The following is a 26,297-nucleotide window of genomic DNA, read 5'->3' as shown; positions in this document are numbered from 1 at the left end:
AGTTCTGCCACTGACGAGACCAGTCATCATACAGAACCATAATTTGTAGGTTTTTAAAGAGAATTTCCCGTATTTGTTGTAATTTTTAAACTACAAGCTCATTTCTGCTCTCTCATGTAAGTCCGGACAAACTCCAAAGTCAGAAAGCAGAAATGGAGCCTTTGGACAAAGGTTTGCTACATTTGTGTGCTTTATGTTAAGCTCCTACATCTATAATTAGGTTTGACAATAGAAGTAAACCTCAAAAGTGCTTAGCTAGTTCAGATTCAGTTTCAGTGGGACATACTGTCCACAAACATATATGAAACTCTGACCATTTATATGATCATCTATACATTTCTATTCAATATAAATACAGCTTTAAGCAGACTTGAGTTTTGAGACTTAAAACTTCAGGTACCTACATTTTATATTCTGACTTTTCATTCATCATTATTGTATTTACCTTCTTGTCCTTACAGACTATGCTATTTTTTTTCCATCTGTAAACAAAAAATATCCCTACACCATATTCTTATTGACCACCCCAATAAGAACATCCACTATCAAAGAGATACAGTGCACATTCCTTTAATTGACATTTTGTTGCATTTTTCCATCTTCGCACCGTAAGACACCTTAAACTCAAAGTTAAGGGATAAATAAACTAGTCATGTTTTGACTGTGACATAACCAGCTTCCAAGAACCACTAGTTGTTTTTATTAATATTTTTTCCATCTTCCCACCTGAAGAAGTTCCTATTAAATGCTGTCTTAAATAATATTTCAATTTATTTTCCATCACCATAGTATTTTATTTAGAAGGTAATTCAGTGAGGCAAACAAGTAAATATCCTCTCTATAGTTCCTATTCTTTTTGAACAGAGTACCCATGTTAATGCAAGCCATAAACAGAACAAATCTTCCATTAAATCATTCCCTAGAGAACTCATTTTGGTACACAGTTGGGGAAGGGTAAGATAATTAACTATTTATGAGTTCAAGAAATGGAGCAGGTACACCCATTGCTTGGTATTCGGTGCTTCACGTAAAGAAATATGACCAATACATTTCAGAGTCTTTGAATATGTGCCCAAGTTGTTCCTAGCACATAATTTGTTCTGTCTTTACTTGTCAGATTTCCCATTGTCAGAGGCAGGAGGAGTCTTCCCCCAACCAGTGTTTAACACGTTGCAATACTTTGCATCCTCCTTTATACATAGACAATAACAAACACTTGGGCTAAATGACCAGCTTTCAAATTCAGAAGCATTTGTTCCAAAACCACAAGCCATACATACAGTACACTTATTAGATTCATATATCACCATAGTACCCACCAGCCTTTGAATGTCAACGTGAACACAAGAAAGACCCTGCTGTGATGAGTTAGTATAACATCTTCACTAATAAGTAAATTAAGACATTAACAAGTATTTTTCTTTTTCAGATTCTACTTTTCAGAATTGTAAGATAAAATCAACCTAGTTTACAATGGAGGTTATTGCACTGAATTCAAACCCACAGTCACATAAGTAGTCACAGCAACCTATACCTCTACAGCTAAACAAATATTCAGCTTGCTTTCTAACTTGTATGTTTTGTTGCAGAACTGAGGAACATCCTGGAAGTAAGAAGACCACAACAGCTGACCAACCATTACTATTCAATAGGTTCATTATTGTCACAGTATCACACAAACTATTTTACTATTTTACCTGCCTTTACACATGCAATACAGATATGGATAACTTCTTCAAAATTATACTGTAAGGCTAAAGATTGTTGATAACTCAGTGAAAGAAAAATAACCACTGAAAGGATGATGAATTTCAAACAAATATACTGATAATACATGGTATTATTCCATGTTATCAAGTTACTAACTCCATGTTATAAAATTCCATATATTCAACCAACTCTTGAAACAGCAATCAAGAATTTTCTTGACAGTAGATTTGTTTTATATTTATTTTTCCCTGACTGCTATTTTACCATTCAAAATCTACCCGCATTTTATGGGAGACAACACAGAACATGATACTGCTTGAAGGTTTGTTCTCCTCTTGAAGAGACATAAAAGAGTTATCTGAAAAAACAGAGCTACAGCTGAAAACAGAACTAAAACAGCAATCAAAACAACTTATGCCAGTGTTATTTATTATCTTTTTCAAAAGCTAGTATTGATGCCAAGACCAACAGTCCAGATAAAAATCTTTGTTAGCAAGTCGCTTACCATATTTATTGATGATACAGGACCAATGCTGTTGACATAAATATCAACATCAATAACTGTTGGTTTTACTGTGGAGAAAAAAAAAAAAAAATCACTTAATATTATTTTGCAGCAAACATAAGTAATCACTTCAAACAGTTTCCTCCCCAATATCCATAAGGTTTATTCTTCAGATAAAATCAGGAGCTACTGAGAAATAAGGATTATGTATCTTTAAGGAAGACAAGGTTCTTTTCCTCCCCACCAATACAAATTGCCACAACTTACAGCACTTCATCATCATGATCCTCATTTATCTCAGCAGCAATTTGTTACAGAAAATTTTATTGATAAGTAGAGTAGCTCAAAGTCAAAACTTAAGTTGACTGACATGAAACTAAAAAAAATGCAATGTGTATCTTTTTTCCATTTCCTCAACATCCAGGTAGTTTAAAGGATGTTTCTTCCACACCAATATATATATATATATATATTTTTTTTTTATTATTATTATTATTATTTTTCAGATTTTCTCATCTCATCAGTCCTGATTTTATCCTTAGATTAAATAACTATAAAATCAATTTTACTAAACCTGAGCAACTTTCCTCCTTTCAATTTAGACTCATTCCCTTCAACTCACGTTGCCTTTGCACTCATTCATCTAAAGCATTTGAATTTGATTTGGTTTAGTTTATACTAGTTTCTCACAAGAACTTCCATGTTTTCAGACTTCCAGAGTTTAATTCAAAGACAACAGGTAGGCCAGATATCCTTTCTTTAGCTTAGGCATCTAGGATCTATCTTTCTTTCAGCATGTTCAGTGTCATCATACCTGCTGAACATTATTCAGATAGCTCTTCCAGGTAATGTAGCATAACTCTAAAATAATGTCACTCTTCCATAAAGAAGCATGGTTTTTACCTGTACTGTCTTCCTTCGGATTCTGCAGGATATACATTAACTTCTATGCTGAGATCTGAACTGGTGTATTACTTGTCTCAATAGTTAGTTACTTCAAAACCAAATAAACATATATCATGTTCTAACCTGCATGGCCATAATTGATACAAACCTGTCCCTAATAGGCCAACAGCCTCTGTTCTCCCAGAGGCACTTTCCCTTTCCCATGGTCTTTAAAAAATCTCCAGAGAGCAATACAAACCACTGAAGTTGAGGAACTAACACTTCTATCCAACTATGGTGAACTCTGGACTTTTTTGTACTAAACCTTAAACCACCTGGGCTTGCAGGTACATCAGCTAACCAAAACTCAAGAGAGCCTTCCTCAGGCAAGCTCCTGAGTGGAGAAGTAAGGAACAGTTAAAAACCACAGTTGCAAGGGAAGCTCAGGAGGGTAACAGCTAATTTGAAGTTTAAGAAGCCACCCAACACAAAGCTGAAGACAGAAAAGAATCTCTGCATGCAAAAACAAATAATTTTTGCCCTATCCCCCAGATTTCACACAATGAGATGCTGAGGAATTTTAAGAACCTGAAAAGTTACATGGTTCAGAAAAAAAAATAGGCAAGGCAGGCTGTCTCATCATTTAAAACTTTGTAATGTACTTCTCTCCTCATGAAGACCAGATCTAATGTTGCAAAAAAGACATTAAGATGTGTACAGATAGTGGTCAAAGATGATAATCATTCTCTGTAATTCGTGAAGCACTGCACACTTCTTGAACTGTATGTGGTCAGAGCATCTGGGACCTCATTTAAGGTCATGGTTTCAAATTGTCTGCAGTAGTGGCTTATAAATTCAGATCTTCCCTTCAGCAAAAGAAAAACTGAACTCAGCTGAACAAGCACAACTGATTAATGCAACTCTAATTGTACCCAGCTAATAACTAAATAGGAGTCTAGCAGCTTCTGGTAATGAGACTCGCCTCAAAACGCAGTAATAAATGTCATTACGTAGAAATTGGTAATAGCAGGGAACTACAGCTAGCAAGATAACATACATGGAATAAAAGGCTTTGATCCAGATGGAAGGTCAACACCAAGGAGTTCTGGTAAACACTCGCTCTGAGCTTTTTCCTCTCTGCACTAGTGTGGCCTCACCTCAATTTCTGTGTGCAGGTTTGGGTGCCACAATACAAGAAGGGCACAGAACTATTACAGTGTCCAAAAGAAGACTACAAAGATAGTGAAGGGTCTGGAGAGCAAGACGTATGAGGAGCAGCCAAGGTCCCTTGGTTTGTTCAGCCCAGAGCAGAGCAGGCTGAGGGGAGGCCTCATGGCGGCCTGCAGCTCCCTCACGAGGGGAGCAGAGGGGCAGGCGCTGAGCTCTGCTCTCTGGGGACAGCGACAGGGCCTGAGGGAACGGCATGGAGCTGGGACAGGGGAGGGTCAGGCTGGGGGTTAGGGAAAGGTTCTTCATCAAGAGGGTGGTTGGACACTGAAACAGGCTCCCCAGGAAAGTGGTCACAGCACCAAGCCTGCCAGAGTTCAAGAAGCATTTGGACAGCACTCTCAGATATAGGGTCTGATTTTGGAGTGGTGCTGTGTGGAGCAAGGAGCTGGGCTCAATCCTTGTGAGTCCCTTCCAACTCAGGATATTTTATGATTCTGTGATTCTATGAACATTAACAAGATTAGACTTAGTGATGCACATCAGCATGCAATTGGATCTTGGGAGGATCAGGGACAAAGTTCAGGACCAGAACACAGTGCTTAGAATCCATTTTTTTTTAATCACTGCAGTTAAATATATAAATAGGTTATGAGATAATAATTTCTCCTGAATGTGCTGGGCCAAATTCCCTCCTGGTGAAAAAGAAATAAAAGTAAAAATAAAAATAAAAATAAAAATGAAGCATTGTTTTCATAGATGCTAAAGAGTATTTGGTCTTATGCACAGCAAAAGTCTAATCTTGAAGCAGAAGAAAACTAAACAGCAGCCATTTCTTATGTCAAACAAAGTCATCTTCTAGCTTCATAAAGTCCCAGAGAAATTAAAATTAAAATTAATAATAATAATAAAAATAATAATAAATCTATATAAGATACTATATTCCTACAACAGCCAAACAGACTGGAAGTTTCTTTGAGTGATATTTTGTTTTCCTAGGCAGAGGCATCAAATAGAATTGTATGGTAGGTATGTGTTCAGGTTTTGAAAGAAAAGGCAAAAAAGTAAATTTCTTGTTGCATGTGGTCTTTCATGGATATAAACATATACCTGGGAGAACCATCACGTATGAGTTTTAGAGTCCTTACACAAGATTTTAATTCAGAATACCAACTACGATGGGGCAAAGATTTTAAGATTACTTTATTCAAAATGCACTATGAAAAAGAAAATAACCAGGTCTGAAAGTTATCATGTCTTCTGTTTAGAAAGAACTCTTCCTCTACCAGTCTTCAAAAATAAACTGTGATGCATGGAAAGACAGAAATAATCACACTATCAATTGTTCCAAGGCCTGCTCTGTTTTTCTATGTACTACATACAGTTGTGAACACTCAGTTCAAGGACTGACTAGGCCCTGTGTGGAGATGATGAGCTGCAAGCAGATGGAACCTTTCTTCTTGCACAGTCTCGTTGCTCAAGCAACAGAAGTGTTAGTACCTCACTAAAAGTGGCAGTGAGATTACAAATGGATCCTCAGCTTTAGGACTATTTTGATATCGGCAGCAACCCAAAATCATTCAAAAGAGCTGTCAGAAACCCAGAAAAATTACTGACAGAACCATGTATATATCACATACTGGACGTGGTGCTTAAGGACATGGTTTAGTGGGTGACATTGGTACTCGCATGATGGTTGGACCATGTGATCTTGAAGGTCTTTTCCAACCTTAATGATTCTATGATTCTACACAGGAGAGCAACTAAAGGTTGTCGACAAATGTACCAACCTTCTCAAAGTTCTTTGATACAGTTTTTAATATATGGTGGTTAGGTTTCCCTGAAAGACAGTGTAAGCACATCCAAGTAACTAGTGTTATGCTGCTACACAGTGCTATCTAAGGTTAGCTAACTGTTTATCACCATCATTACATCTTCAAACATGTTGGTTTTAATCGAGAAGGGGACTTATCAAGCCAATCAAAATATCTGCAAACAAAACTAGAGGTCACATGAATATTTAGCTAGTAGTCCTCATCTGATCCAAATGTCATGTCTTTGAGACAGATGAGTGTTTATATTCTGGTCAGTCTTGTGACTATCGCATTGCAAAAACATCCAAGTGAAATTTGTCTACAAACTTCAGACAGTTTAAGAGAAATCTAGACACAGGAGTTGTGAGTTCAGCACTGTCTGCAAAGCTCAGTAAAGAAGCCAGGTGAACACTTGGCCAGTAAGCCGAAAGCTAGGTCAGGTGTGTTCACACAACTACAAAATACAGAAACAATCGATTTTGTGTAGTCCTCTCTTAGATATACATTGGTGAAATAAACAGTGCCAGAACTTGAATCTCATTAAAATCCAAGTAGATTTTACTCCTGGACACATGGAAGCAGATCTAGTGTGTAAAAAACTGGGCAGGTAAATCAGAAAGATAATTTTAAAAGATTTGTGAGGAAATGAAAAAGGGTTTGTTGAATAAATTCACACATCTTTTAGTGAAAAAATCTTCAATAAGTTCCCAACATTTTAATGTGCTTATTTTGTATTTTAAATCATCCTGTCCTTTTAAAATCTTTCTACATTTTGGTGGATATCTGCTATTCAGAACTGACGCTTATTTCATGAATGAGACCGATTTTGCTTTCTTCCTACAGAAAGCTTCCTCCACATTTGAAGTCTGTCCAAATAGCATTTATGATTCTGCACAAATCATAAATATTTAGAATTATTTTTAAAAGTTTAATGTCTATAAATATTTTTATTGGAAAGCTCATTTAAGCATGAATAGAACTGTCTGGGCTCTCATAAATTTTAAAATAAAATTCATTTTTGTAGAGGTTTAACCTTTTTTACATTGCTCAAGCAACTCTCAAATCTAAATTGCGCTTTTTTTAATCAATATACTGGTAGTAAAAATCTTATGGATCAATATACACTTATTTATAGAAGCAAAGCAATTAGCAGTAGATTTTTAGAAGGCACATAACCTGTTCATGAAATACGCAGACCCTAAACTCAAAGTTCCACAAGGCTCCTGATCAAAAAAGTTTTCTGAACACGAAAGATTTACAAGATTGGTCTTATGGTAATGAAATAGTCCTTGAAATTACCCTGCAATTATATTTTACATTATCTCATTTGCACATAAATTGCTATTTTTAAACTGCAGAAAAGCAGTAATAAATCTTTAGACAGTTATTGGTAACTGTAGTAGTTGTGATTATTGTGTTATTGTTTACTTTCCATTAGTGGTGATGACTATTAATATTTTCCTACATGACCTTACAGGTGACATCTAATTACTTTTTTGTTCCTGTAAAACAAACTGCTATTGCTAACAAGTCCCTTCGCAGAGAGAGTTGTAGTCAGCTAAAACTTCTGTATTTTAGGACAAATTACCACACTTGAAAAAAAAAAAAAAAAAAAAAGGTTAATGGGTCAGTGGGGTGGGGGGGAAATTAAGGAGCCATTTTTTCAGCACAGCAGAGAATGGGCTCGAACAAGTCCTTCACTTGCTACAGCCAAGTAAACTCTGACAAAACAGTCACCCCCATGATTTAAAAACAAACTACCGAAAGGGAACTGCAAATGAAAATCAGAATGAAGATTAAAAATTGTGTGTAGACTTGAAAGACAATGTGAATGAACGCAGTACCAGGATGAGAACAGAGTCTTTTGAACATGATAATATTCACGTGCTAGGTTCTGTTGCCTTTCTATCCAGGACTGTGAATGACAGCATACACATAAAAAGACTCCCTCCACCAACTATGAATCTTTTATCACTTTTATTCTACTTTCACTATCAGCATCAATCAGTCATTAGCACTTTCATCTTTCATTTATCTTTCCCCAATGCACAAGCTGTGATTTTTATGGTATTGTGGTGTTTGGCAATGAAAACTGTAGCCCTTACATGGTTAGGCTGGTTTTACTATGACTCCCTGAAGTTTCCATTATGGCTTTATTTATATTCATGGTGGGTAGTTCCTATGTGGTACCATAAGACCCAACAACAATTAAATTTGTTCCTGCAAAGTCTGGCAAGCTAGCAAACAAGGTCTGGATGAATAACACTAGTTACAGGAAAACTATACAATTGCAAAAGAGAACAACAATGTTTTCAAATAATATGTGCAGAAAATTCTCCTTCCTTAAAGATGACAGAAAAATCTTCTGCTTTGTGCTACAACCTTGAAGTGAGAAATGTAGCACTGTACATCTGCCAAATTTACAAATATCTGCCCAGAAAGCATCTTTGATAAAACCAAAAATAAAAAAACACCTGTAAATATATTTCTGCATTTTGAAGAGCCAGCATAGTCTAGGTAACCACAAAAATAAAGAGAGAGATAAAAGGGGACGTGTAATGGGTATCTCAGACTTTTCCTGACTTTTGCCTAACTTTCGATCTATGGCTTCCTGAAACTATATGCTGCTTTCCCTGCCTCAACTCTGATTCCTTAGGTGAATCTATGGAAAAGAAAAGAACTAGAAGCTGCTATATATAATTTTGGGTCTGACAGTTTAGCTAAAGAGTTTGGCAAATATTAATTGTTAACTAAACTTCCCTACCAACAATGCCTCTTAAGACTCGGTCTGAGTGTGTATCAAGTCATTTCAACAAGTAATCACTGCCAGGAAACAAGACTCTGAATAAGTTATCTGAATAAATGAATTATTTACATTCACACAGATCATGTTTTAATCTAAGGGACCTTGCTGTTAAGTACTCAGTTAAAATGTCTCTTTCTCAAAAACAAACCCAGTATGTCTCTGTCAATCCAATAGACTACATGCAAGACTTAACTACTGCTAAGGTACAAGTGGCTCCTGAGAAATGAGACAAAAGAGCAGTCTTATCTGCAAAGAACTGTATTACTTGGGTTCCGTTATTAGATTAGTTTCAGAAAAACACAATGTTTGAATACTGAAATATTTCTATATGTTGAAACATTGTCAGCTTCAATTAAAATTTTGCTTTTCAGAATTGATTTAAACCAGGTGTTCTAAAAAAAAAAAGGCAAACAAAAATGCTAAATAACAATAAGCCACATTCTTTTTTTCTATTTAAGCAGAAACATTACATTTGAAGGCTGCAGGGTCACTACATTAGAATAAAACTTCTCTAATTATCCTTCGAGTATGTCCTGTAAGAGTTCTACCCAAGAGGAGGAGGAGTAAAAAGTACAGTTTTTCCCCTTGACAGCTGAAAAGCTGTGAACCAAACCAGGTCAGCAATCAAACTCACAAATTCCCCTTTGCTCAGCTCCATGGTTAGGATCTTAGAAAAGCAGAATGTATGCGTGAAAAAAGTTAATTGTCAACAGCCTATGCTAATCAGGTATGTTCTCATGCTAGATTTTGAATGAAGCTATGTTTGATGTACTGTCACTACACTGTCACCAGAGTAGGATTAGGTGCAACAAGCACCTTTTTATGTCACATTTTAAAACAGACTTGGACTGCAGATTTCAAAATCTAAAGCTTGGGCTTTGGAGTAGCCATAGAGCAGTTTATCCATTATTTATTAGCCTTGTTACTAATATTTGAGAAGTGTTTGTGGCAAAGTTTGCAGAACGAAGTGTCAATTACTAAAGATGCTGCAGAATTAAAACTCCTGCAAGCAACTGAGAAATCCCTTCTACCCTCCCACACAGAACAGAGATTGCTCTTACTTGTACTGAATAGCAACCCTTTTCTCAGGAACATTCCTCATATAGGTGTGCTTTTACATAAAGCATAGGAAATAACTGGCACCAAAATAAGTTTCATATTTACTGTATTACCCGTGGAAACAGGCAGCTAATGGATTTCCAGTTTGGTAACTGAACCAGAACAAAAGTTTTCTGGATAAGGACAATCCACTTTCCTTAGTATCAATAAAAATCAAAACATTTCTGATTTTTTTTCTTATGCTCTTTTTTACCTCCTGAGCTCTCACTAGATTCAGCCAATTCTTATCTGAGTCTTGACCACAGCATTCCTAACTTATTTTATATAACCTATAAACCTTCCCTATAAACCATATAGCCTCCCATATAAACCTAAACTGAACTAGTCTCCACAGTCTTCTGTGGTGATCAATACTAGAAACCAGGACTATGACTCTTCCTTCCTGAGAGCTAGCATAACACAAACAAGTTCCTCTCTCTCTCCTTCCCATTTTGTAGTACCTTTAACCACTGCTGAGACCTCCACGTAGAACTGTCTATAATCAGTCCTTAAATGACAGCTATCTCTCTCCCTACTTCCTAAGCACTCTGACACTGTCTCTCATAAGCTAGCACAAAAGGAGCCTTACACCAGAAAGTAGTAATTTTGCCTTGCATGACAGTTTACAGCTTTCTCTGTGCAATGATATAGGAAATATTTTGATCTGGGAGGCAATAAGCAACCCCCTGTCACCACATATAGGGAAGCCTTGCTGGAGCTAATTTAAAGAATATCAGGTGTGGCAATCAGCAGCTAGCAAAAATAACTTGACAGCCACAGCGGTAATAGCCTGTGGTGCACTTTAGGGTGCATTTCTGCAAGGCCCGCCGGGAAGGCAGGTCAGAGAGAAGAAAGGTTCTACTGCAGCCTCAGAACTCAAGGTTTTCATTAAGCGTGTGCTTGAAAATGCACATCTTCTTTAAAAAGCAACAGAATAAAAGTTGTGCCCACTCACCCAACAGATCTGCTCCTGGCATGCACTGAGAAACTGCTTAAATCAGCTACAGAGAAAACTTTCATCAGCCTGAAAAGAGAACTGCTATTAAACCCTGCCTGGCCAGCACAGTAAATGCATGTCGGACAGAATTTACTCTACTGTTTGTCAACAAAAATGAGCCCACCTATTTCTACTTCCTAAGCCTTTACAAACCTATGCAAGGCACTGAAAGTTGCACAGCTGTTTGTGAGACTACTCTGGTCTTGACAAAATTGGCTAACAAAAATACTTTAGGAGCAAAGAAAACCAGATTGACACTCCATACAGACAGAATCTGTGGAGTCAGAAGACAAAAAGGCATTAAAATAGGTTTATGTGGCTGGGCATAAATATAAATAAATAAGCATACACTTTAAAGTGAATTCATTTGAGCTTGTAAATAGACAATAAATACAGGGGACCAATAGAGGCTATAGGGATGACATAAAGGATCACAGAGGAATCTTAGTTATTGCAGTTTTGTCAAAAAAAAAGGAAGAAAAAGCAGGCATTGGCAGTCAAACTGCCACAGAACACAAGTTGATGATGCTACCTTCAACACGTGCAGTTCAGATCTTTCCCCGACAGAATGATACATTTGAAAAACCAAAGATGCAAACATGCAATACAAATCATCCTACTGCTCTTTTCTACCCTTTAGTGAATAATATCATTAAAATCAATATTATTCATAGTTGTTTTGTCTCTCCCATAATGTTCTTGCCTCAGGTCTGACTTGATGTCAGCTAAGTAACTCTAAGGCACAAGAAGTTCTGTCTTGTAACTTTATATTCCTTGATTTGTTTTTTTTATCTTTTTTTTTTTTTTAAGCTTCATTGCTAACACTTACGATCACACTCTACTTTTAATTGCCTTGCCCTGGGTAGTTTGAGTACACTCTAGTAGTCCCCTCTAGTTGTTTTTTTTCTTAGCAGCACTATTTTGCCTCAGTCTCTGAAATAGAGGCTAATTGAAAGTATTAAACTTTCCCTGGCAGATCATAAATAATTGCAAAGATCATTGCAGCAGCCTGAAATGCAGGGGAAATAACATCTACAATGTTGGGCTTTTTTAGGCTTTTTTTTTTTTTTTTAAATGCTAAACCAGAAATTTATCAATTTCCTAACTCCACTTTCTTGCATTAGGAACACCATGGGGAAAGGTAATGGACAGCAGTTCTGGCTGTTTATACCTGGCAAGCATCTGTAACTCCATGTTCTAGTCCTGTTGTGTTCTGGGAGAGGTATTTCAGGAGCTGGGAAAAAGCGCAGGTAATTGCAGGAAGGCTGGAGAGCACTTGGTCAGACTGCAGGGTGTGTTTAAGAATACCCTTTGCACTGAAATTAGAGTGCTGAGGTAACTGCTTGCTAAAGATGCTTAGGGAATGATTGTGTTCTCTACAAAGTACTGGAGAAATAACGTGTTTTCTTCCACAGCAGCAAGTTGATATTAAAAAGGAAGCTCAGAGTTCAGCTCAGCTTATGAATTAACATTAATATTACTACTGCCTTGTCATGACTTAAATTTTGCACATTAGTTATTGCTTCTTAGAAAACAAGATGAAATAAAGTCTTCTTCCTGAGGTAAGCAAACTAGCTACCAAAAGTCAATTCTTGAGACATATAATGCTCTTCGTGCTCCAAATGAGTACTGTGTCCCAATATCAGTTTAGGGTGAGTTTTTTTTCCTCTCCCTACTAAATTCCAAAACCTCTCACATAGTAACCTTTTTTATGGGTTAGGTGAGTTTCAAAACAAAAGAAAAAAAAAAAAGTTACTAATATCTCTCACACATAAAGCTCACTCAGGGAATGTGATGACCCACCTTGTAAATTGGGTGAAACGTTTACTTTGGAGGAATACACTGTTACATTTTTTTTTTCCATATTTAAGACAATTTAAATTCCATATGGAAAGTAAGTGCTAAACAATGTAGTGTAATAAAGCTAGTTTTTATTTTCTAGGACTCCATTGTGCACTAGGCTGTTCTTTATGGAAGGTGAGAAGGAAGGCTTCATTAAAGTAAACTGAAGTTTATTTTTCTTTGCCATGGGCTATTTAATTTTCTTGTGGTTTGAGTTTTCTTAAAAATAATAAAATAAAATAAATAAAATAAAAAAAACACAGAACTTAGATTTTGAATCAGTTAATCAAAAAAAAAAAAAAAAGAGCAATGGCAAAAAAGCCGGGATATTAATGAAATACATTAAGACTGAGATTTTTCTAGATGTAATCATCATCATCATTCTACTCTGTGGCCTGTTGATTTGTCTATTATTTCTGTTCTTGTTTTATTTGATAAAGAGAGAGTAAAATTTCAAGGCCAGAACTTGTATCCTACTAAATGGCAGGAGTTAATTCAGTGTGATGTCAGGAAAAAAAATAAAAAAAAAAATCACTCCACATGCTTAGAAAATATTGTATATTCTGTGAATGGGTCTTCACTTCGAAGGACTTTAAAACATACTCTGGAATACCTGCCTAAGGAAGAGATTTTAAGACCTTCACAGTTCAGAGTGGATTTACTTGTTACCTGGGACTGGTTCCTTTCAGACCATGCAACAGAGCCATGATTCTCAGCCCTATAATTGTACCTGGTAAAAAGTGGATAGAAATGATGCTAAGATGCTTTGTCTCCATAAAACACTTCTTTAATCAGTACACTAGCATAAGCTCTTCAGTGTGAGGTGCTTTCTCTTCTCTTCCTTTTTCCTTTTTTTGTTTTTCCCCCCAGTTCCAAGAGACATGCACGTTCTGTGATATGCTGGAAAACCACCAGATGCTACCATTAAAATGAAAACCCGCACAAGTTTTGATAGTTACAGAGACAAGAACTCTATGAAGTGTGTGGCCACAGGGGATGCAGTCAGACATGCCCCTACTGGTAGAACACTTTGTTTCTGAAGTCTGAAGGCTCCTTTTACCTACACGTGTTTAAGTTGTCATATTTCTGATACCCTTCACAGCGTAACTACTCTGCCTGATCCTTGTTCTGTTCAATCCTTCCTTTAAAATCCTGGCTTGAAAGCTTGAACGTGATGCCTGTACTGCCCAGCACCACCAGCTGAACACAGATTTGAGCACGTGTTCTGACCAACATTCAATTACATGAAAACCAAGGCCAAACATAAGGGAGGATAAGAAACAAAACAAACAAAAAGCACTGCCAAAAAGAAAAATGCAAGCCCTGGCCTGGTATATTAGCATTGACCTATAGACTCTTTACAGTACTTTAGATGGGCTGGGTGGGATAGGAGGAAGGAGAGCGGCTGAGGGTCTGTTTACAAGGGTCCACTCACTGATGAATATACTCCTGGCCTGGAGGTGATGTGATTACTGAATTACTTGGTGCCCAGAGTGCGGCAAGTGGGCACTCACAGTATGCCTGTACAGTGCCAGAAAGTACCTGGACATACCTGAGTTAATCAGAATGTCAGGTTCCCTAGGAAGGATAAAAAAAAAAAAAAAACACAGAAAAGCCACCACCTGAGCTAGCATGCACTCTCATTTGTCATATTCTCCTCCCTGTGGCCTTTGGTTTCCAAAAGTGTGTTCCCCAAAAAAATAAAAAATCCAGTCCTAAACTATGAAAGTCCAGAGAACTCCATTCCAACTACATTCAGAAAGGAGATAATTTCTTAAGGAGCACCGCTGAAGCTACCCACTGTTAGTAATAGTGATTTTGCAATAGAGATTGGAAAGCTGACTGTAGAGCAATGTGGCATGAAATGGTCAATCTCCTCTGTCCTGTAGAACAACTGATTTGCTTACAGGCAGCATTGCACAAATTTAAGGTCATAACAAGTAGCTGACTGCATGTGAGTCCTGGATTTAACCCTCAGTGCCTTTCGTAGGCTGCACTTCTGCTTGATTCTGAAGACTACTTCTCTCTTCCTGCACTGGTTAATTCCATGTTTTTTATAAACTCCAAAGCATGCATTTTCTTTTTCTACACTCTATATTATCTAGTCTACTTCTTTCCCCTCCCCTAGGGCTTTTACTGATAACATATTAACACTGGGACCTTCAGGGTAGGGATACAGTTCTGTGGCCAAGAGAAGTCGACCATCTCATTCAGGTGATAACCTTCTCCCAGATGGAAAGGAAGATGTGCCAGTGTGTGAGCAACCACCTGGCAATTCAGGGAAGCAAGATATAATGTCTGATTCTCTAACATTCCCCTGATGTTCTCCTTGATAAATGCTTAGTCTCCTCAGCTTCAAAAGGGCAACGTTATTTATCTGCAAAGGTAGGTGAAGAGAGAAGAGGGACCAGGGAACAGGGCACAGAGGTGAAGTAACTTCTCCAGCATCTGAACAACACTCAGCGCAAGTTCTGAAGTAGCCAGATTCCTATCAGTGAGAAAAACGGCTTAGGGCTGAGATGCTTAGTAGAAATAGATAGATGTAGTCAAGAACTGTAAAGTATTTCTTTGGTACTATATACAAAGAGCTATGTAATTTAACTCCTTTCTATAAAACAGGATTTATGAAAGTTTGTGGAGAGACAAAAGGAATTACTTTGGTAACAATGATTTTCCAGTGCTGTAGGCTATGTCTGACCTCTATAATTTTACAGCAACTGACATGGGGACTTTGAATGATTACTTTGCCCCACATTGGCATAACATAATTTACTTCAACTGAAGTCAGTGATATGAAGACATAGTGTACAAAGTAAAATTAAAAAAAAAAAAAAAAGTCTGAGAATGTCTTCCAGATGTTGATATGGATTGCGGAACTGTATTAAAGCACTTTTCCACAAGATATTAAAGATCAGCTGAATCCAATATGACAAACTAAGTAGGAGAGAAAAATGACACTCCATCATAGAAGCAGAGACGTCTATCAAATATGATCTTAGTAAATACTACAGAAAAACAAAGTAGTATCTATAAAAAGAAATATAAAGTACCCTTCTTTCATAGCATGGCATAGTGTTGTTTTTTTTCTGGTGTTTTTTTTTCCCCTCTGGAATTGTTGTAACATGTAGCTGTGAGACACAAATAATTCTAAAGGGAAATACCCACAGATAGCTCTTACTTACATCTAAACTTACCCAAAGGGATGACCTAGTAAGTACATCAACACATATGCCATCACAAAATAGTGGTCTGTTATAATCAGTGGTAGAAGTTCTCTCTTTAAACTCTTTTCAAAAATTTAGCAACAGTAAATTATCTTTGGTGGCTGTTTCCAGCTTCCCCTCTTCCCAGTTTATTCTGAACTACATGCAAGGTGCAGTAAATGTAAATGATAAGTTATCTCTGATTTCTGTCACACAAGCTGGACAGCAGTTGTGCTACAGCCATTCTGATCTAAAGCTGCAAACAAGACATAACCATAAAGGTAAAAAATATTGGCTTGAAATAACATTATAAAAATTAAAAAGAGATTTAAAAAGAAAATAGCTCAAAATGGTTATATGTTATACATAGGTAATTACTAGCTCGTATCTAAATGTATTCCTGTATGTATGAGTACTGCCCATGAGACACTTCATTCTATCAGATTTCACTGGAGATAAGGTATTTGCTGGTTTGGGGGAGAAAATACCTATTTACACAGGCAAGTCCTAGTGTCTTCTTCTCATCACCAAGGAACATAACTTCTGTGATCACACTTTAGAGGCAGTAGATGCACACTCTTCTCTTGCTGTGCCCTACTTTTTGATTTTAATATACCTTTTTTTTTTTTTTTTTGATTACTCCTCAGAGCCTGTGGCTTAAGTTTTCCATATGCATGTATTGGATGACAAAAGAGGTAAGTTTGTTCACAAGCCTGCCAAAGACCTAGAGCTAGCCTTTCCGTTTCTTTGTACAAACTATACACACAAAATAGAGTTTAGCATGCCAAATTACCGTCACATCTTCCCATGAGAATTAGTATTTAGAGGAAGCTCACTTGGAAATGAACGTGAGCCAAAGACACTTAATCTCCACTCTCACAAACATTTGTGTGTGCTAACCAAAATGTAACATAATGCCTTTTCTGTGTCCGTAGATACTTTTCCTCCCTGTGCAGAAAGGAGTACTTACTTCCAATATCTGGCCGTAGCTTTTTGTCATACTCTCGCAATAGCTTGTTTAGTATGAGAGTCACATCTGTGTCCTGTGTTTTTGGAGCTAAAACCCATTTTTGGTTGGTTGTTCCATCTTCATATTCATCTTCTTCAACCTTTCTGGAACTGCAATAACAAATCAAATAATAGATATTATTTTACATAACTACAAAATGAGAATTCACATTCTGAGTAAATCTGCAGAGTCTTTTTAAGAAGTTCTAGATTTCTCCCTTGGTTTTGTCTATCTACCCACTCTTAAGCTGTTTTTACAACAGGATATTCCCATTAACAGCTGATGAGTATCTGAGGATGGGTCAAAAGTGAAACTCATTTTGAAGTTGTCTTCTGCCAGTCTCTCAAATAAGTAATTATCTGTGCGTTAATACAGCTATCAGAACAGTATTTAACATCCTATATTTTAAACAACCTATCCCAACTGCATAGTTACCCAATACATTTACAATACACTCTTACAAGGAGCAAACATCTGCAGTATTATTTTATGAATCCATCAAGACAACTGATCCATCTCTTGCACGAAGGCTAATAAGAGTATTAAAAATTCAGACCTTTTAATACTTCCTGATCATTTTATCTTATTAATAAATTATTATATTCTCAATGCCTGAATCTCAGAGTTTAATGTATTACAAGGCTTAGAATTAAGAGCTTGCTCCTTGAATATAAGATGGATTATCACAAGCACACAAATACGTTTCATAAATTAATTGGAATTTCAGAGTCTCCCTGTGGTTTTTATGACATTTTTAAAAAACAGCTCTACACCAAGAGTTATGACTCTCTTTTCCTTCACAGGTGGATTACTTTTATTTTAAGAGAATGGTAATGCAAATGTGGTGAAACTACAGTTGCCCAGGAATCACAGCAAGAGCTACTTTCACACGTGACTAATTTCATTTGTGCAGCTTTTTTTGTGCACGAACAGTAAAATGTTGATTTGAAGATGTATCCTTTGGTATCTTGGAAACCAAATCTGTTTGATCTCTCTCGCTGGAGAAAATCCATTACAGTTAAACTGAGATGAAGTTATTGGGAGAAAAGGTAACCTCAGTGGCAGAACCCACAGCAGTAATCATCTATTGCTTGGACCTGCAATTGCCCTGGCAATGTGCTATCATTTTGCATATTAGCCACAAATCGCTTGATATGACCTCACAAATTGCAGGTGACCTGGGTACAATTTCTTAATATTTTTTTGAAATCTAGCCCCTAAGAATCTTGTACTGAGAGAGCTCATATAACCAAGTTCCAGAAGTACATAAAACTTGGGGAAATATTTGAATAGATGAGTTACTTCTCTGTTAGAGAGTTGTATTTTTTATAACTTGATCTTTTTTTTTGTTGGAATTCACCCAATGAGTATTTAAAAACCCTAAGAGGATCCTTTGTTTTTTCTTTTCTCCCTCAGGTTTACAACAAGCCATATGTTTTAATATTGCAGTTCCGGGACCATTCTCAAAGGAGGCACCATCTCCAAGCACACACAGTTGATATTCCACAGCTGAAACACTGCAGTGATGCTGAATTGCTGATAGGAAAGGAGTACACGATCATACGTCTTTTTCTGCTACACTCACCACAACTTTACTGGAGATATTCAGACTGCACGTGGAAACAAGAATCGAGTTCATGTAGGATCATGATTCCCATTTCAGGGAGCAGCTTCTTTATAACCAGTTGCTAGTACGATTCTAGGCACTAACAGAGCTCTTAAATCCCCTCAAACTAGCAGCTTGCTTCCTAGAAAGCACCTCCAAGTGATGTAAATTCCTACCTACATCCCAGATTAAGACTGGGGGTGGGAGAGGTTTCATAGTGAATCAGACCAACACAGTAGATAGACATTTTTCAAGGTGTTTTGTTCTCCTCCTCAAGAGTTTCACTTCTCTTGCTCGCCTCTGTGCAATTAGATTCTTGGAAGGCACCTGAGGTTGCCATTTCCCCTGTAGCCTTACTGGGGACTGCCAAACTCCCAGCTTATTCCTGCTGTCCATAGGGATGATGTTGGGCCATTCCCAAAGGGTGAGGAAGAAGGGCTACACACCTTCCCCAACCCCCCCCCTCAGGGGCCACTAGCTTTGACCCTATGAGGAGACAGAGGAGGCAGCAAGCAACCCCCCAAGCAGAAAGGCTTTTCCCCAAGAGGCTGTAGGTGAATGGGCTTATTTCATGGGTCAAGAGTGCCCAGGATCTGCACTGGGGGCTGTCGCGAAGCAGCCTCGGGTTCCTGTGAGGACTTGGGAAGGGCAGAGGGAAGGGAAGGGAAGGGAAGGGAAGGGAAGGGAAGGGAAGGGAAGGGAAGGGAAGGGAAGGGAAGGGAAGGGAAGGGAAGGGAAGGGAAGGGAAGCCCTGCCCGTCCCCAGGCCCCTCTCCCGCCTCGGGGTGCCGGGGCCGCTGGCAGCGCCCAGGACCCCTGGGGGCCGTTTGGCCCCGCGGGGTTCATGGCCGGCAGCGGGCGAGGCGGGCAAGGGCAGCCCCGGGCGCGCTGAAGCGACCCCGGGCCCCGGCAGCTGCAGGCAGGGTAAAACTTTCTGCCGGGCCGGCTCGGGGGGAGCCCTCTCCGGCCCCCTCCGCCGGCGTTTGGGAGGGAAGCCCCGGGACGGTGGCAGATGGGAGAGCCCGGTGTCCGCACCGGGCGGCGAGCACCCGGCAAACTCCGGAGAGCCGCCCTCGCAAACCCCGGCGCGGGGAGGAGAGGAGACGGAGGGGTGGGGAGGCGAAAAGGGAGCGGGGACTTACCGGGCGTGAAACACCGAGAGGAGGAAGAAGACGGCGAGGAGCTTAGCGGGCATGGTCCGGGCAGAGCTGGCCAGGTAAGGGGTGTAGCGGGACCAAGGAGAGGCTGCGGGAGGCTCGCATGCGAACGGCGGCGAGGCGAAGCTCTGAGTCTCCCCTCCCGTGTCTCCGCAGCTTTATACCCTGAAGAAAAATACCCCCGTTCACACTGCTCCGGGAAGGGAGGGGGAAGTGAAAAAAAAAAAAAAAAAAAAAAAAAAAAAAAAAGCCAAAGTGGGCTGGATAGGGGGGGGAAATCCCCGTCGGAGAGCCCCTGCCGGGGCCAGAAGCAGAGCGGGGTCTCGGCGGTGTGAGCGAGCTGCGGCGCTTCCCGCACCCCGCCCGCAGCCGTCGGGAGCAGCGGGGCCGTCCCTCCCGCTCCCCGCCGTGCCCCCCCCGGCTGCTGAGCCCCGGCCCCGCCGGGGAAGGGGCGCTCCTCGCCTCCCTGCTCCTCCCCACGCACGCACACACCTCCCTTCCCTTCCCTTCCCTTCCCTTCCCTTCCCTTCCCTTCCCTTCCCTTCCCTTCCCTTCCCTTCCCTTCCCTTCCCTTCCCTTCCCTTCCCTTCCCTTCCCTTCCCTTCCCTTCCCTTCCCTTCCCCTCCCCGCCGCGCAGAGCCCAACAGGTGCCCCCCGCACCTTCCTCCCCTCCTTCCTCCTCCTCCTCCTCCCCGCTGATCGGGGGTGCCGGGTGCTGTGCCGCTGTGCCTAGCTGCTTGCTGCATCGCTACAGGCATCTATATGCGTGCCTACACCCGTATAGATCTATAAGGCAGAATGTATACATGTATGTATGTATGCGACAGACCGGGCTGAGTGTCTTTTTGAGGGGCATCGTTGGGATGAATGAGGGTTGTGTTTGTTTTTTTTCTGCAGCAAAGTGTGTGCAGGGCAAAAAGAGTTTGGGTCTGGACATCGCGTGTCTTTCTGCTCCGCTAGGATGAGATTTTTTGCGACTCCGGGTGTCTTTTCAGCAGGCGTCAGGGTGATAAAGAAAATCCCCCTTTGCTCTCAGGATCGGAAATGACAAAATTTCACTTACGCTGTGATAAGCTGGAAACAGAAAGCCCTGCTAAGGTACAGCGAGCGATCGTTTCACTGCGATAAGGAAGCCCAGAGGCATGCATCTCTGCCTCCTCCTCCGTTAAACGTTATTTCCAAGTTCTGGGGGAGTCTTCTTTAATTAGGACATTGCATTAAGAAAAAAAGTTCCGACAGAAGATGCATTCCTGCTTCTAGCCCAGCTTCCACGCCTAGAAAAGCTGCCCAGAAAGCGCTTTCTGTTCCCCAAGTTATTTAATGAAGAAACGAGCCCAGCTTAGGGAAAATCCGCTGCGAGACGGCCAATTCATTCACAGCCGTGGTGCACTTTCCCTTCCATTTATTTTTTATTTATTTATTTATTTATTTATTTATTTATTTATTTATTTATTTATTTATTTATCACCTTAAACTTATCCTCGCTACATCATACAGAGATCCTTCGGGGTTGACCCCGGCTACTGGCCACAGGACGAGCGCCGGTCGCCACCGCCGGCGGAGCAGCGGCCGCGGGGGCCCCTGGCGGCGGCGGGGAGAAGCGCGGCGGGTGCTGAGGGGTCTCCCGGTGGGCACCCCTCGAGCCCCGGCCGGGGGCTGTGTGGGGCTGCCCCGGTGGAGCTGACCCCAAGGAGGATGGCAGTGAGCCCCAGGGCTCGGGCTGGTCTCCCGGAGTCGGTGATCTTCGCTGCCTCCTCGCCAAGGTGCGAGGAAAAAAAAAAAAAAACACTAAAGAAGCTTGAGATTTTTTTTTCTCTTGGCCTCGGTGGGCTGTGTTGATGCCTAAGGAGTGCTTTAGCTCTGCCGTCTGTTATACTTCAGGCCTGTGACATTTCTACTTCTCCCTTTGTGCTCACGCTCACAACCTTTGCTCTTTAAAGCTCCCCCTGCCTTCGCTGAGGCTTTTCAAGTTGTGTATTCAGGTAAGGATTATGATTATCCAGCACATGTTTTAATAAAAGAACGTTTTATTACCCACTGTAACGACAGGAAAATGTGTATGCTCTCCAGCACAATAAAGTGGATCCATATTTTAATTTACTTTTCATTGCGTCTTCACAGAAGCTACTACTATTTTTTCCACCTGAAAGGTACCAAAAGCTGAAGCCTCTGCAGCACTTGTTGTCTGGGGGATCTAAGGGTCTTGGGAAGCTGCCATGCAGGGAACTAGTACACGTAATAAAAGGGGAAATGCAGAGGGAAGGAACAGGTCCCACAAAGCAAGTGGCCTGCTTGTGAGAACCGTGTGCCCCCCTTCTAGCCCCAAGCACTTCCCTGCTGCTAGGCACCTCAGCTTTCCTGTGACTGAATACTGAAGGCAAGCCCTCATCAGTGGCTCTCTCAGCTTCCCAGCCACCCACGAGCAACGCAAAGGGCTGATTGGAGGTGTTTTGGGGTGTCAGTGACACCAGCCTGCAGTGAGTGGCCAGCTGAGCCCAGGTCCCCAGAGGCCAAGCTGGCTGAGAGTGGCTGCGGCTCCACAGTTTGTTAGCACGTGTGACAAGTTATGCAGTATTTTTCATCCTGTGTGCAGTACGTCATTGTGTTCCCCACCTATAAACGTAACCCATCACTGTCCAGCATGTTGCAAGCTATTGGTTTTCCTCTGAAACTCTCAACATTTGTCTAACTGAAATAAATTACTTGGTATCTTCAGTTAACGTTTTGCTTTTCATTTTGTTTTTAGCCAGTGCCAATTTAAACGGCAACTTTTAAGACATGATGATCATAAGAAGTGATAATTGCTTTTGAGGATGGTAGTGAAAAAGCCAGTAATGCAGTACAGAATGGGGCAGTTACACTTTAGTCTAAATAAGTGGCAATCCAAGGGAGATCCTTCAGACGTCCTTTGGGCTTCATAAAATATAACCTCTATTCTTTCTTCCCCAGAACTGAAGGAATGTCCATAACAAAATAGTGGAAGATGCAAAGGTGGTAAGGTGAGGATGTCATCTGAGACACTGTAACCATGCTGTGGCCATATTTAAGTGTTTGTAATGAAATAAAAACATACAAAAAAAAAAAAAAACAAAAAAAAAAACAGGAAGAATTGGAGCAATTTGATCAAGCACTGCTTTAGAATAATTTAGGTTTCTTTGAACATTTCAGTGTCAGTTCCAATCTGAGGAGCAAGGGCGTTAGGGGAAATATATCCTTATTACGAAGAACATTATCTGCAGATTTAAAAAACAAATAGCTGTTCAAGTGCTGCATTAATCTTGCCTGCACAAGCTGAATAACAAAGCAGCTTCATTGAGCTTTCTTGAAAGTTTAATTTATATGTTAAAGAAGATTTTTTGAAAGGCAAGATTATTTCATAAAATCATTCCTTTCTTACTTTTGTACAAATTCATTTAGTTATTCCACAGAGAGCACATTCCGTTTACAAAAAAGCAGAACGCAATTCAAGGTAGCAGAACAGGGTTAAGCTTTTGAAATACATTGTTGCCTAAATTCATCCTGGAGTAAGCTGGCACAGCTCGAATATCAGAAATAAAAACCTTTTCCATTGCATTTGATTTGTTCTTTCATTCTTAATGGGCGCAACTGAGGAAATTTGGCAGTAGAACTGCACGCACTTACTCTCCAGTGCTGAATTGTTGTAAGCAATCACTTTTCAACAGTTTTTCATGAAAGCACACAGGCAAAACCCAGCGACGAGCCATCCCTACTCATTAGCCTCTTTGGCCGTGACCAGGCTGTGAAGGAGATGCGCCCTGCAGGGCCCCAGCTCCACTGTGTTGGGGGTACCAGCACAGCTCCCCAGCTCCCGGGGGACCGATCTCCATCCAGGGGAAGCCCGAGGAGGCTGATGTACTTCTAGCTACTGCCCAAGCCTGCTGCAGGATGGGCCAAGGTGTTTTCTTGGAGCCAAGATCTGGGAAATGCTCCCATCTCCCACAGTTCAGATGCCATCGGTGAGTAATGGTCTCCCACGCAGACTGTTCCGCTGCTCGCAGCGAGTTTATTTAAATTGTTAGGTGTTGTGTGGCGTGAGGCAGTGACATTTACGTATTTCAGCCTTGAATCGATCGGCTCATTGAAGCATCTCCCGAACTATGGGGCAACACCTACTGTTCAGGCAGCAGCTCACACTGGGAGGTCGTTTGTTCTTCTGTCGTTTCAACTCTGAGCAAGGATGAGGAATGTGTGGGATCCTCTGAGAAATGAAAGACAGGCAGCTTCTTCAGGAGTTTTCAACATGATTTAGCAAATCCACGGTAACAGAGCAAACCCTAACCACAATTTACTGCCTTTATCTTCAAACACAGAAAGCAATAGTCAACAACTGGAAATTACATTTATCACTGGAAGTGATAAAACGTCTCTGGTGTCATATGCCTTTAGCAGGTAGTTAATTGTTGGTTCTTCTACACATCAGGTAAATTTCAATACATTGTCTATTAAATTAAAACAAAGGGCCCAATCCTGCAGCTCCTGTTTGCAGGTAGTTCTGTGTTCAGACTCTTCATACATGTAAAATTAGACTCTGAGCTCCTGGCACTGAGTCCAGAAATGGAGACCAGAAAGTGATGCTGAGACATTCAGGGTAAGAGTCAGGCTTGGATCTGAGTGAATACAGCAAACATGAAAAAGCCTCTAAGGCAGACAGAATAGCTCTGGAGAAGGTGCTTTAAAGAGGGTTTTGATTTTCTCATTCACGTAGGGGAAAGCTTCAAATTGAAAGCTTTTTGTAGGAGTTAGAGGACAGTAAAAAGCAACTTCTTGTGATTCATTTCTGTTCTGGGATTTGTGAGTATTTAGATATCCTTTTACTACACATGGTCTCCTCTGGAGGTTCACAGATTGCTCATACTTTTCAGCCATGCAGTAAATACAGCCTCTGTAGAAGCATGCTGGTGCCACTGCCACAAGTACGGTGTGACCTAAGGGTCTGAGCAGCTATTGCTGTCCTCCAACCTTCTCTGCTGGAGGACATACACTGAGGAGCTTTATGGGGTTGGTACAAAGGTCTGCCTAGGGCAGTATCCTTTCTATGAAAGTGGCCAGAAGAGGTTTATTGAGAAGAGGCACTGAGTATGTATATATGATATTCCTCCCAAGTACTCCTCTAGCTTCTTGCAAGCAACATAGGAAGGCAATATAGTTTCTGTCAATTTAGAGAATTGTGAAGCAACAGTCCCACACTCCAGATTGGACCTGAACCCATAGTACCCAGCTTTGGTCAGTGTCTATCACACTAATTCCTTAATCTTTCTCTGTTCAATAACAGGTATTTTTTTTAAACCCTACAACTACCTCATGTTCCTGTGGGAAAGGTGGGGGAACAATACAACAAAACAACGCAAAACTAAAACAAACAAAGAGCAAAAAACATTATTATTATTATTATTATACCACAAAACCCACCACCTTGTTTTTGTCACTTGAATGTTTGCTATCTGAGGGGAAGAAGTGTTAAGTAACACTCTTACCATCCAAAGTAAAACAAACAAACAAAAAAACTCTTATTGAACAGAATCCAGCTTGCCTTTTATGATTGCAGATGTTATCATAAATGATAATGTGTGATAAAAAATTTTGAGAGCCTGTGCCACCTTTAGGCTGCAAGAATGATTGGGAAGAGATGGAACTTACAGGTACTGATGCATACCTGCCAACAACTTGGTAGTTAGTGTGCATACTTTTGGGGTCAAAAAAAAGGCAAGTCTCCACATGGACTACCTCCTAATTGATCCTTATCAGTCCACCCACCATTCCCGGACACCTGGTTGAGCAAGATAACTTTGGTGCATTGCATTGTGTCAGTGATGTCATGAGAGTTACATCTCATCTGTCACTCTGGTGGGACTGGAAGCAGCGAGCTGCGGGCAGATTCCTAGCAAGGAGACTTGTCCATGGTCATATGGTTACCAATGTCCATGGGTATGCACATCCCATCTAGGAGCAATTGCTGTGTTTGCCTGCCTGGATGCACGTTGGGCTCTTCTCTCCTTCTCTGGATCTTCATGGAGCCCTGCCCCGAGCGCAGCTCTGCACTCATTATACATTTCTGTGGACATAGGCAGGGGCAGCAGAGGCTGCAGCTGAGAGGGTCTGTCTTGCATATACATAAAGATCTTCCCTCTGTCAGTCACCAGGTGTTTTTAGCTGTTTTGGAGGTGCATAGTGAGCAAATTACTGTGGATGGCCAGTGCAACATGTGTGCATTTTGCTGAGAAAACAGAAGGTCTCCCAGGCTCTCGCCTTTTTGTGGGAGTAACCTATGTGCAAGAAAAGAAATAACCACAGGGATTTATGAAGCTTTGCTGCCCAAAAGGCCTTGCATTTTTTCACTGTTTTGATCCCCAAAGGACTGAATTAATTGCATCCAAATAACATCATCCCACTTTAAAAACAGTGAAGTGAATGAGGAGCTACGTGGCTGATAAATCCACATGGGAAGCTGAAATTAATACAGAGATCCAAAGCCTCACCT

The 26,297-nt window shown here is 40.4% G+C and overlaps 1 protein-coding gene across 1 annotated transcript in view; it reads right to left on the bottom strand.

The window, feature by feature from the left end:
• GABRG3 (gamma-aminobutyric acid type A receptor subunit gamma3) overlaps positions 1-19,882 on the bottom strand; it is a gene marked incomplete at its 3' end in the record, with an annotated part of 341,147 nt that extends 321,265 nt beyond the window's left edge. The window contains exons 1-3 of the mRNA XM_082757181.1: positions 19,784-19,882; positions 16,998-17,146; positions 2,216-2,283 (exon numbers count right to left, since the gene is read on the bottom strand). Of these exons, the coding sequence (XP_082613307.1) occupies positions 2,216-2,283; positions 16,998-17,146; positions 19,784-19,836 (270 nt within the window). The 5' untranslated portion in view covers positions 19,837-19,882. The remainder of the gene's footprint in view (positions 1-2,215; positions 2,284-16,997; positions 17,147-19,783) is intronic.
• Positions 19,883-26,297: the final 6,415 nt, after the last annotated feature.

Source organism: Aythya marila (genome assembly GCF_965140915.1).
Source record: "Aythya marila genome assembly, chromosome: 1".
NCBI classification, from domain to species: Eukaryota; Metazoa; Chordata; class Aves; order Anseriformes; family Anatidae; genus Aythya; species Aythya marila.
Note: the sequence above shows the minus strand (reverse complement) of the source record. Positions and strands in the feature narration are given on the sequence as shown.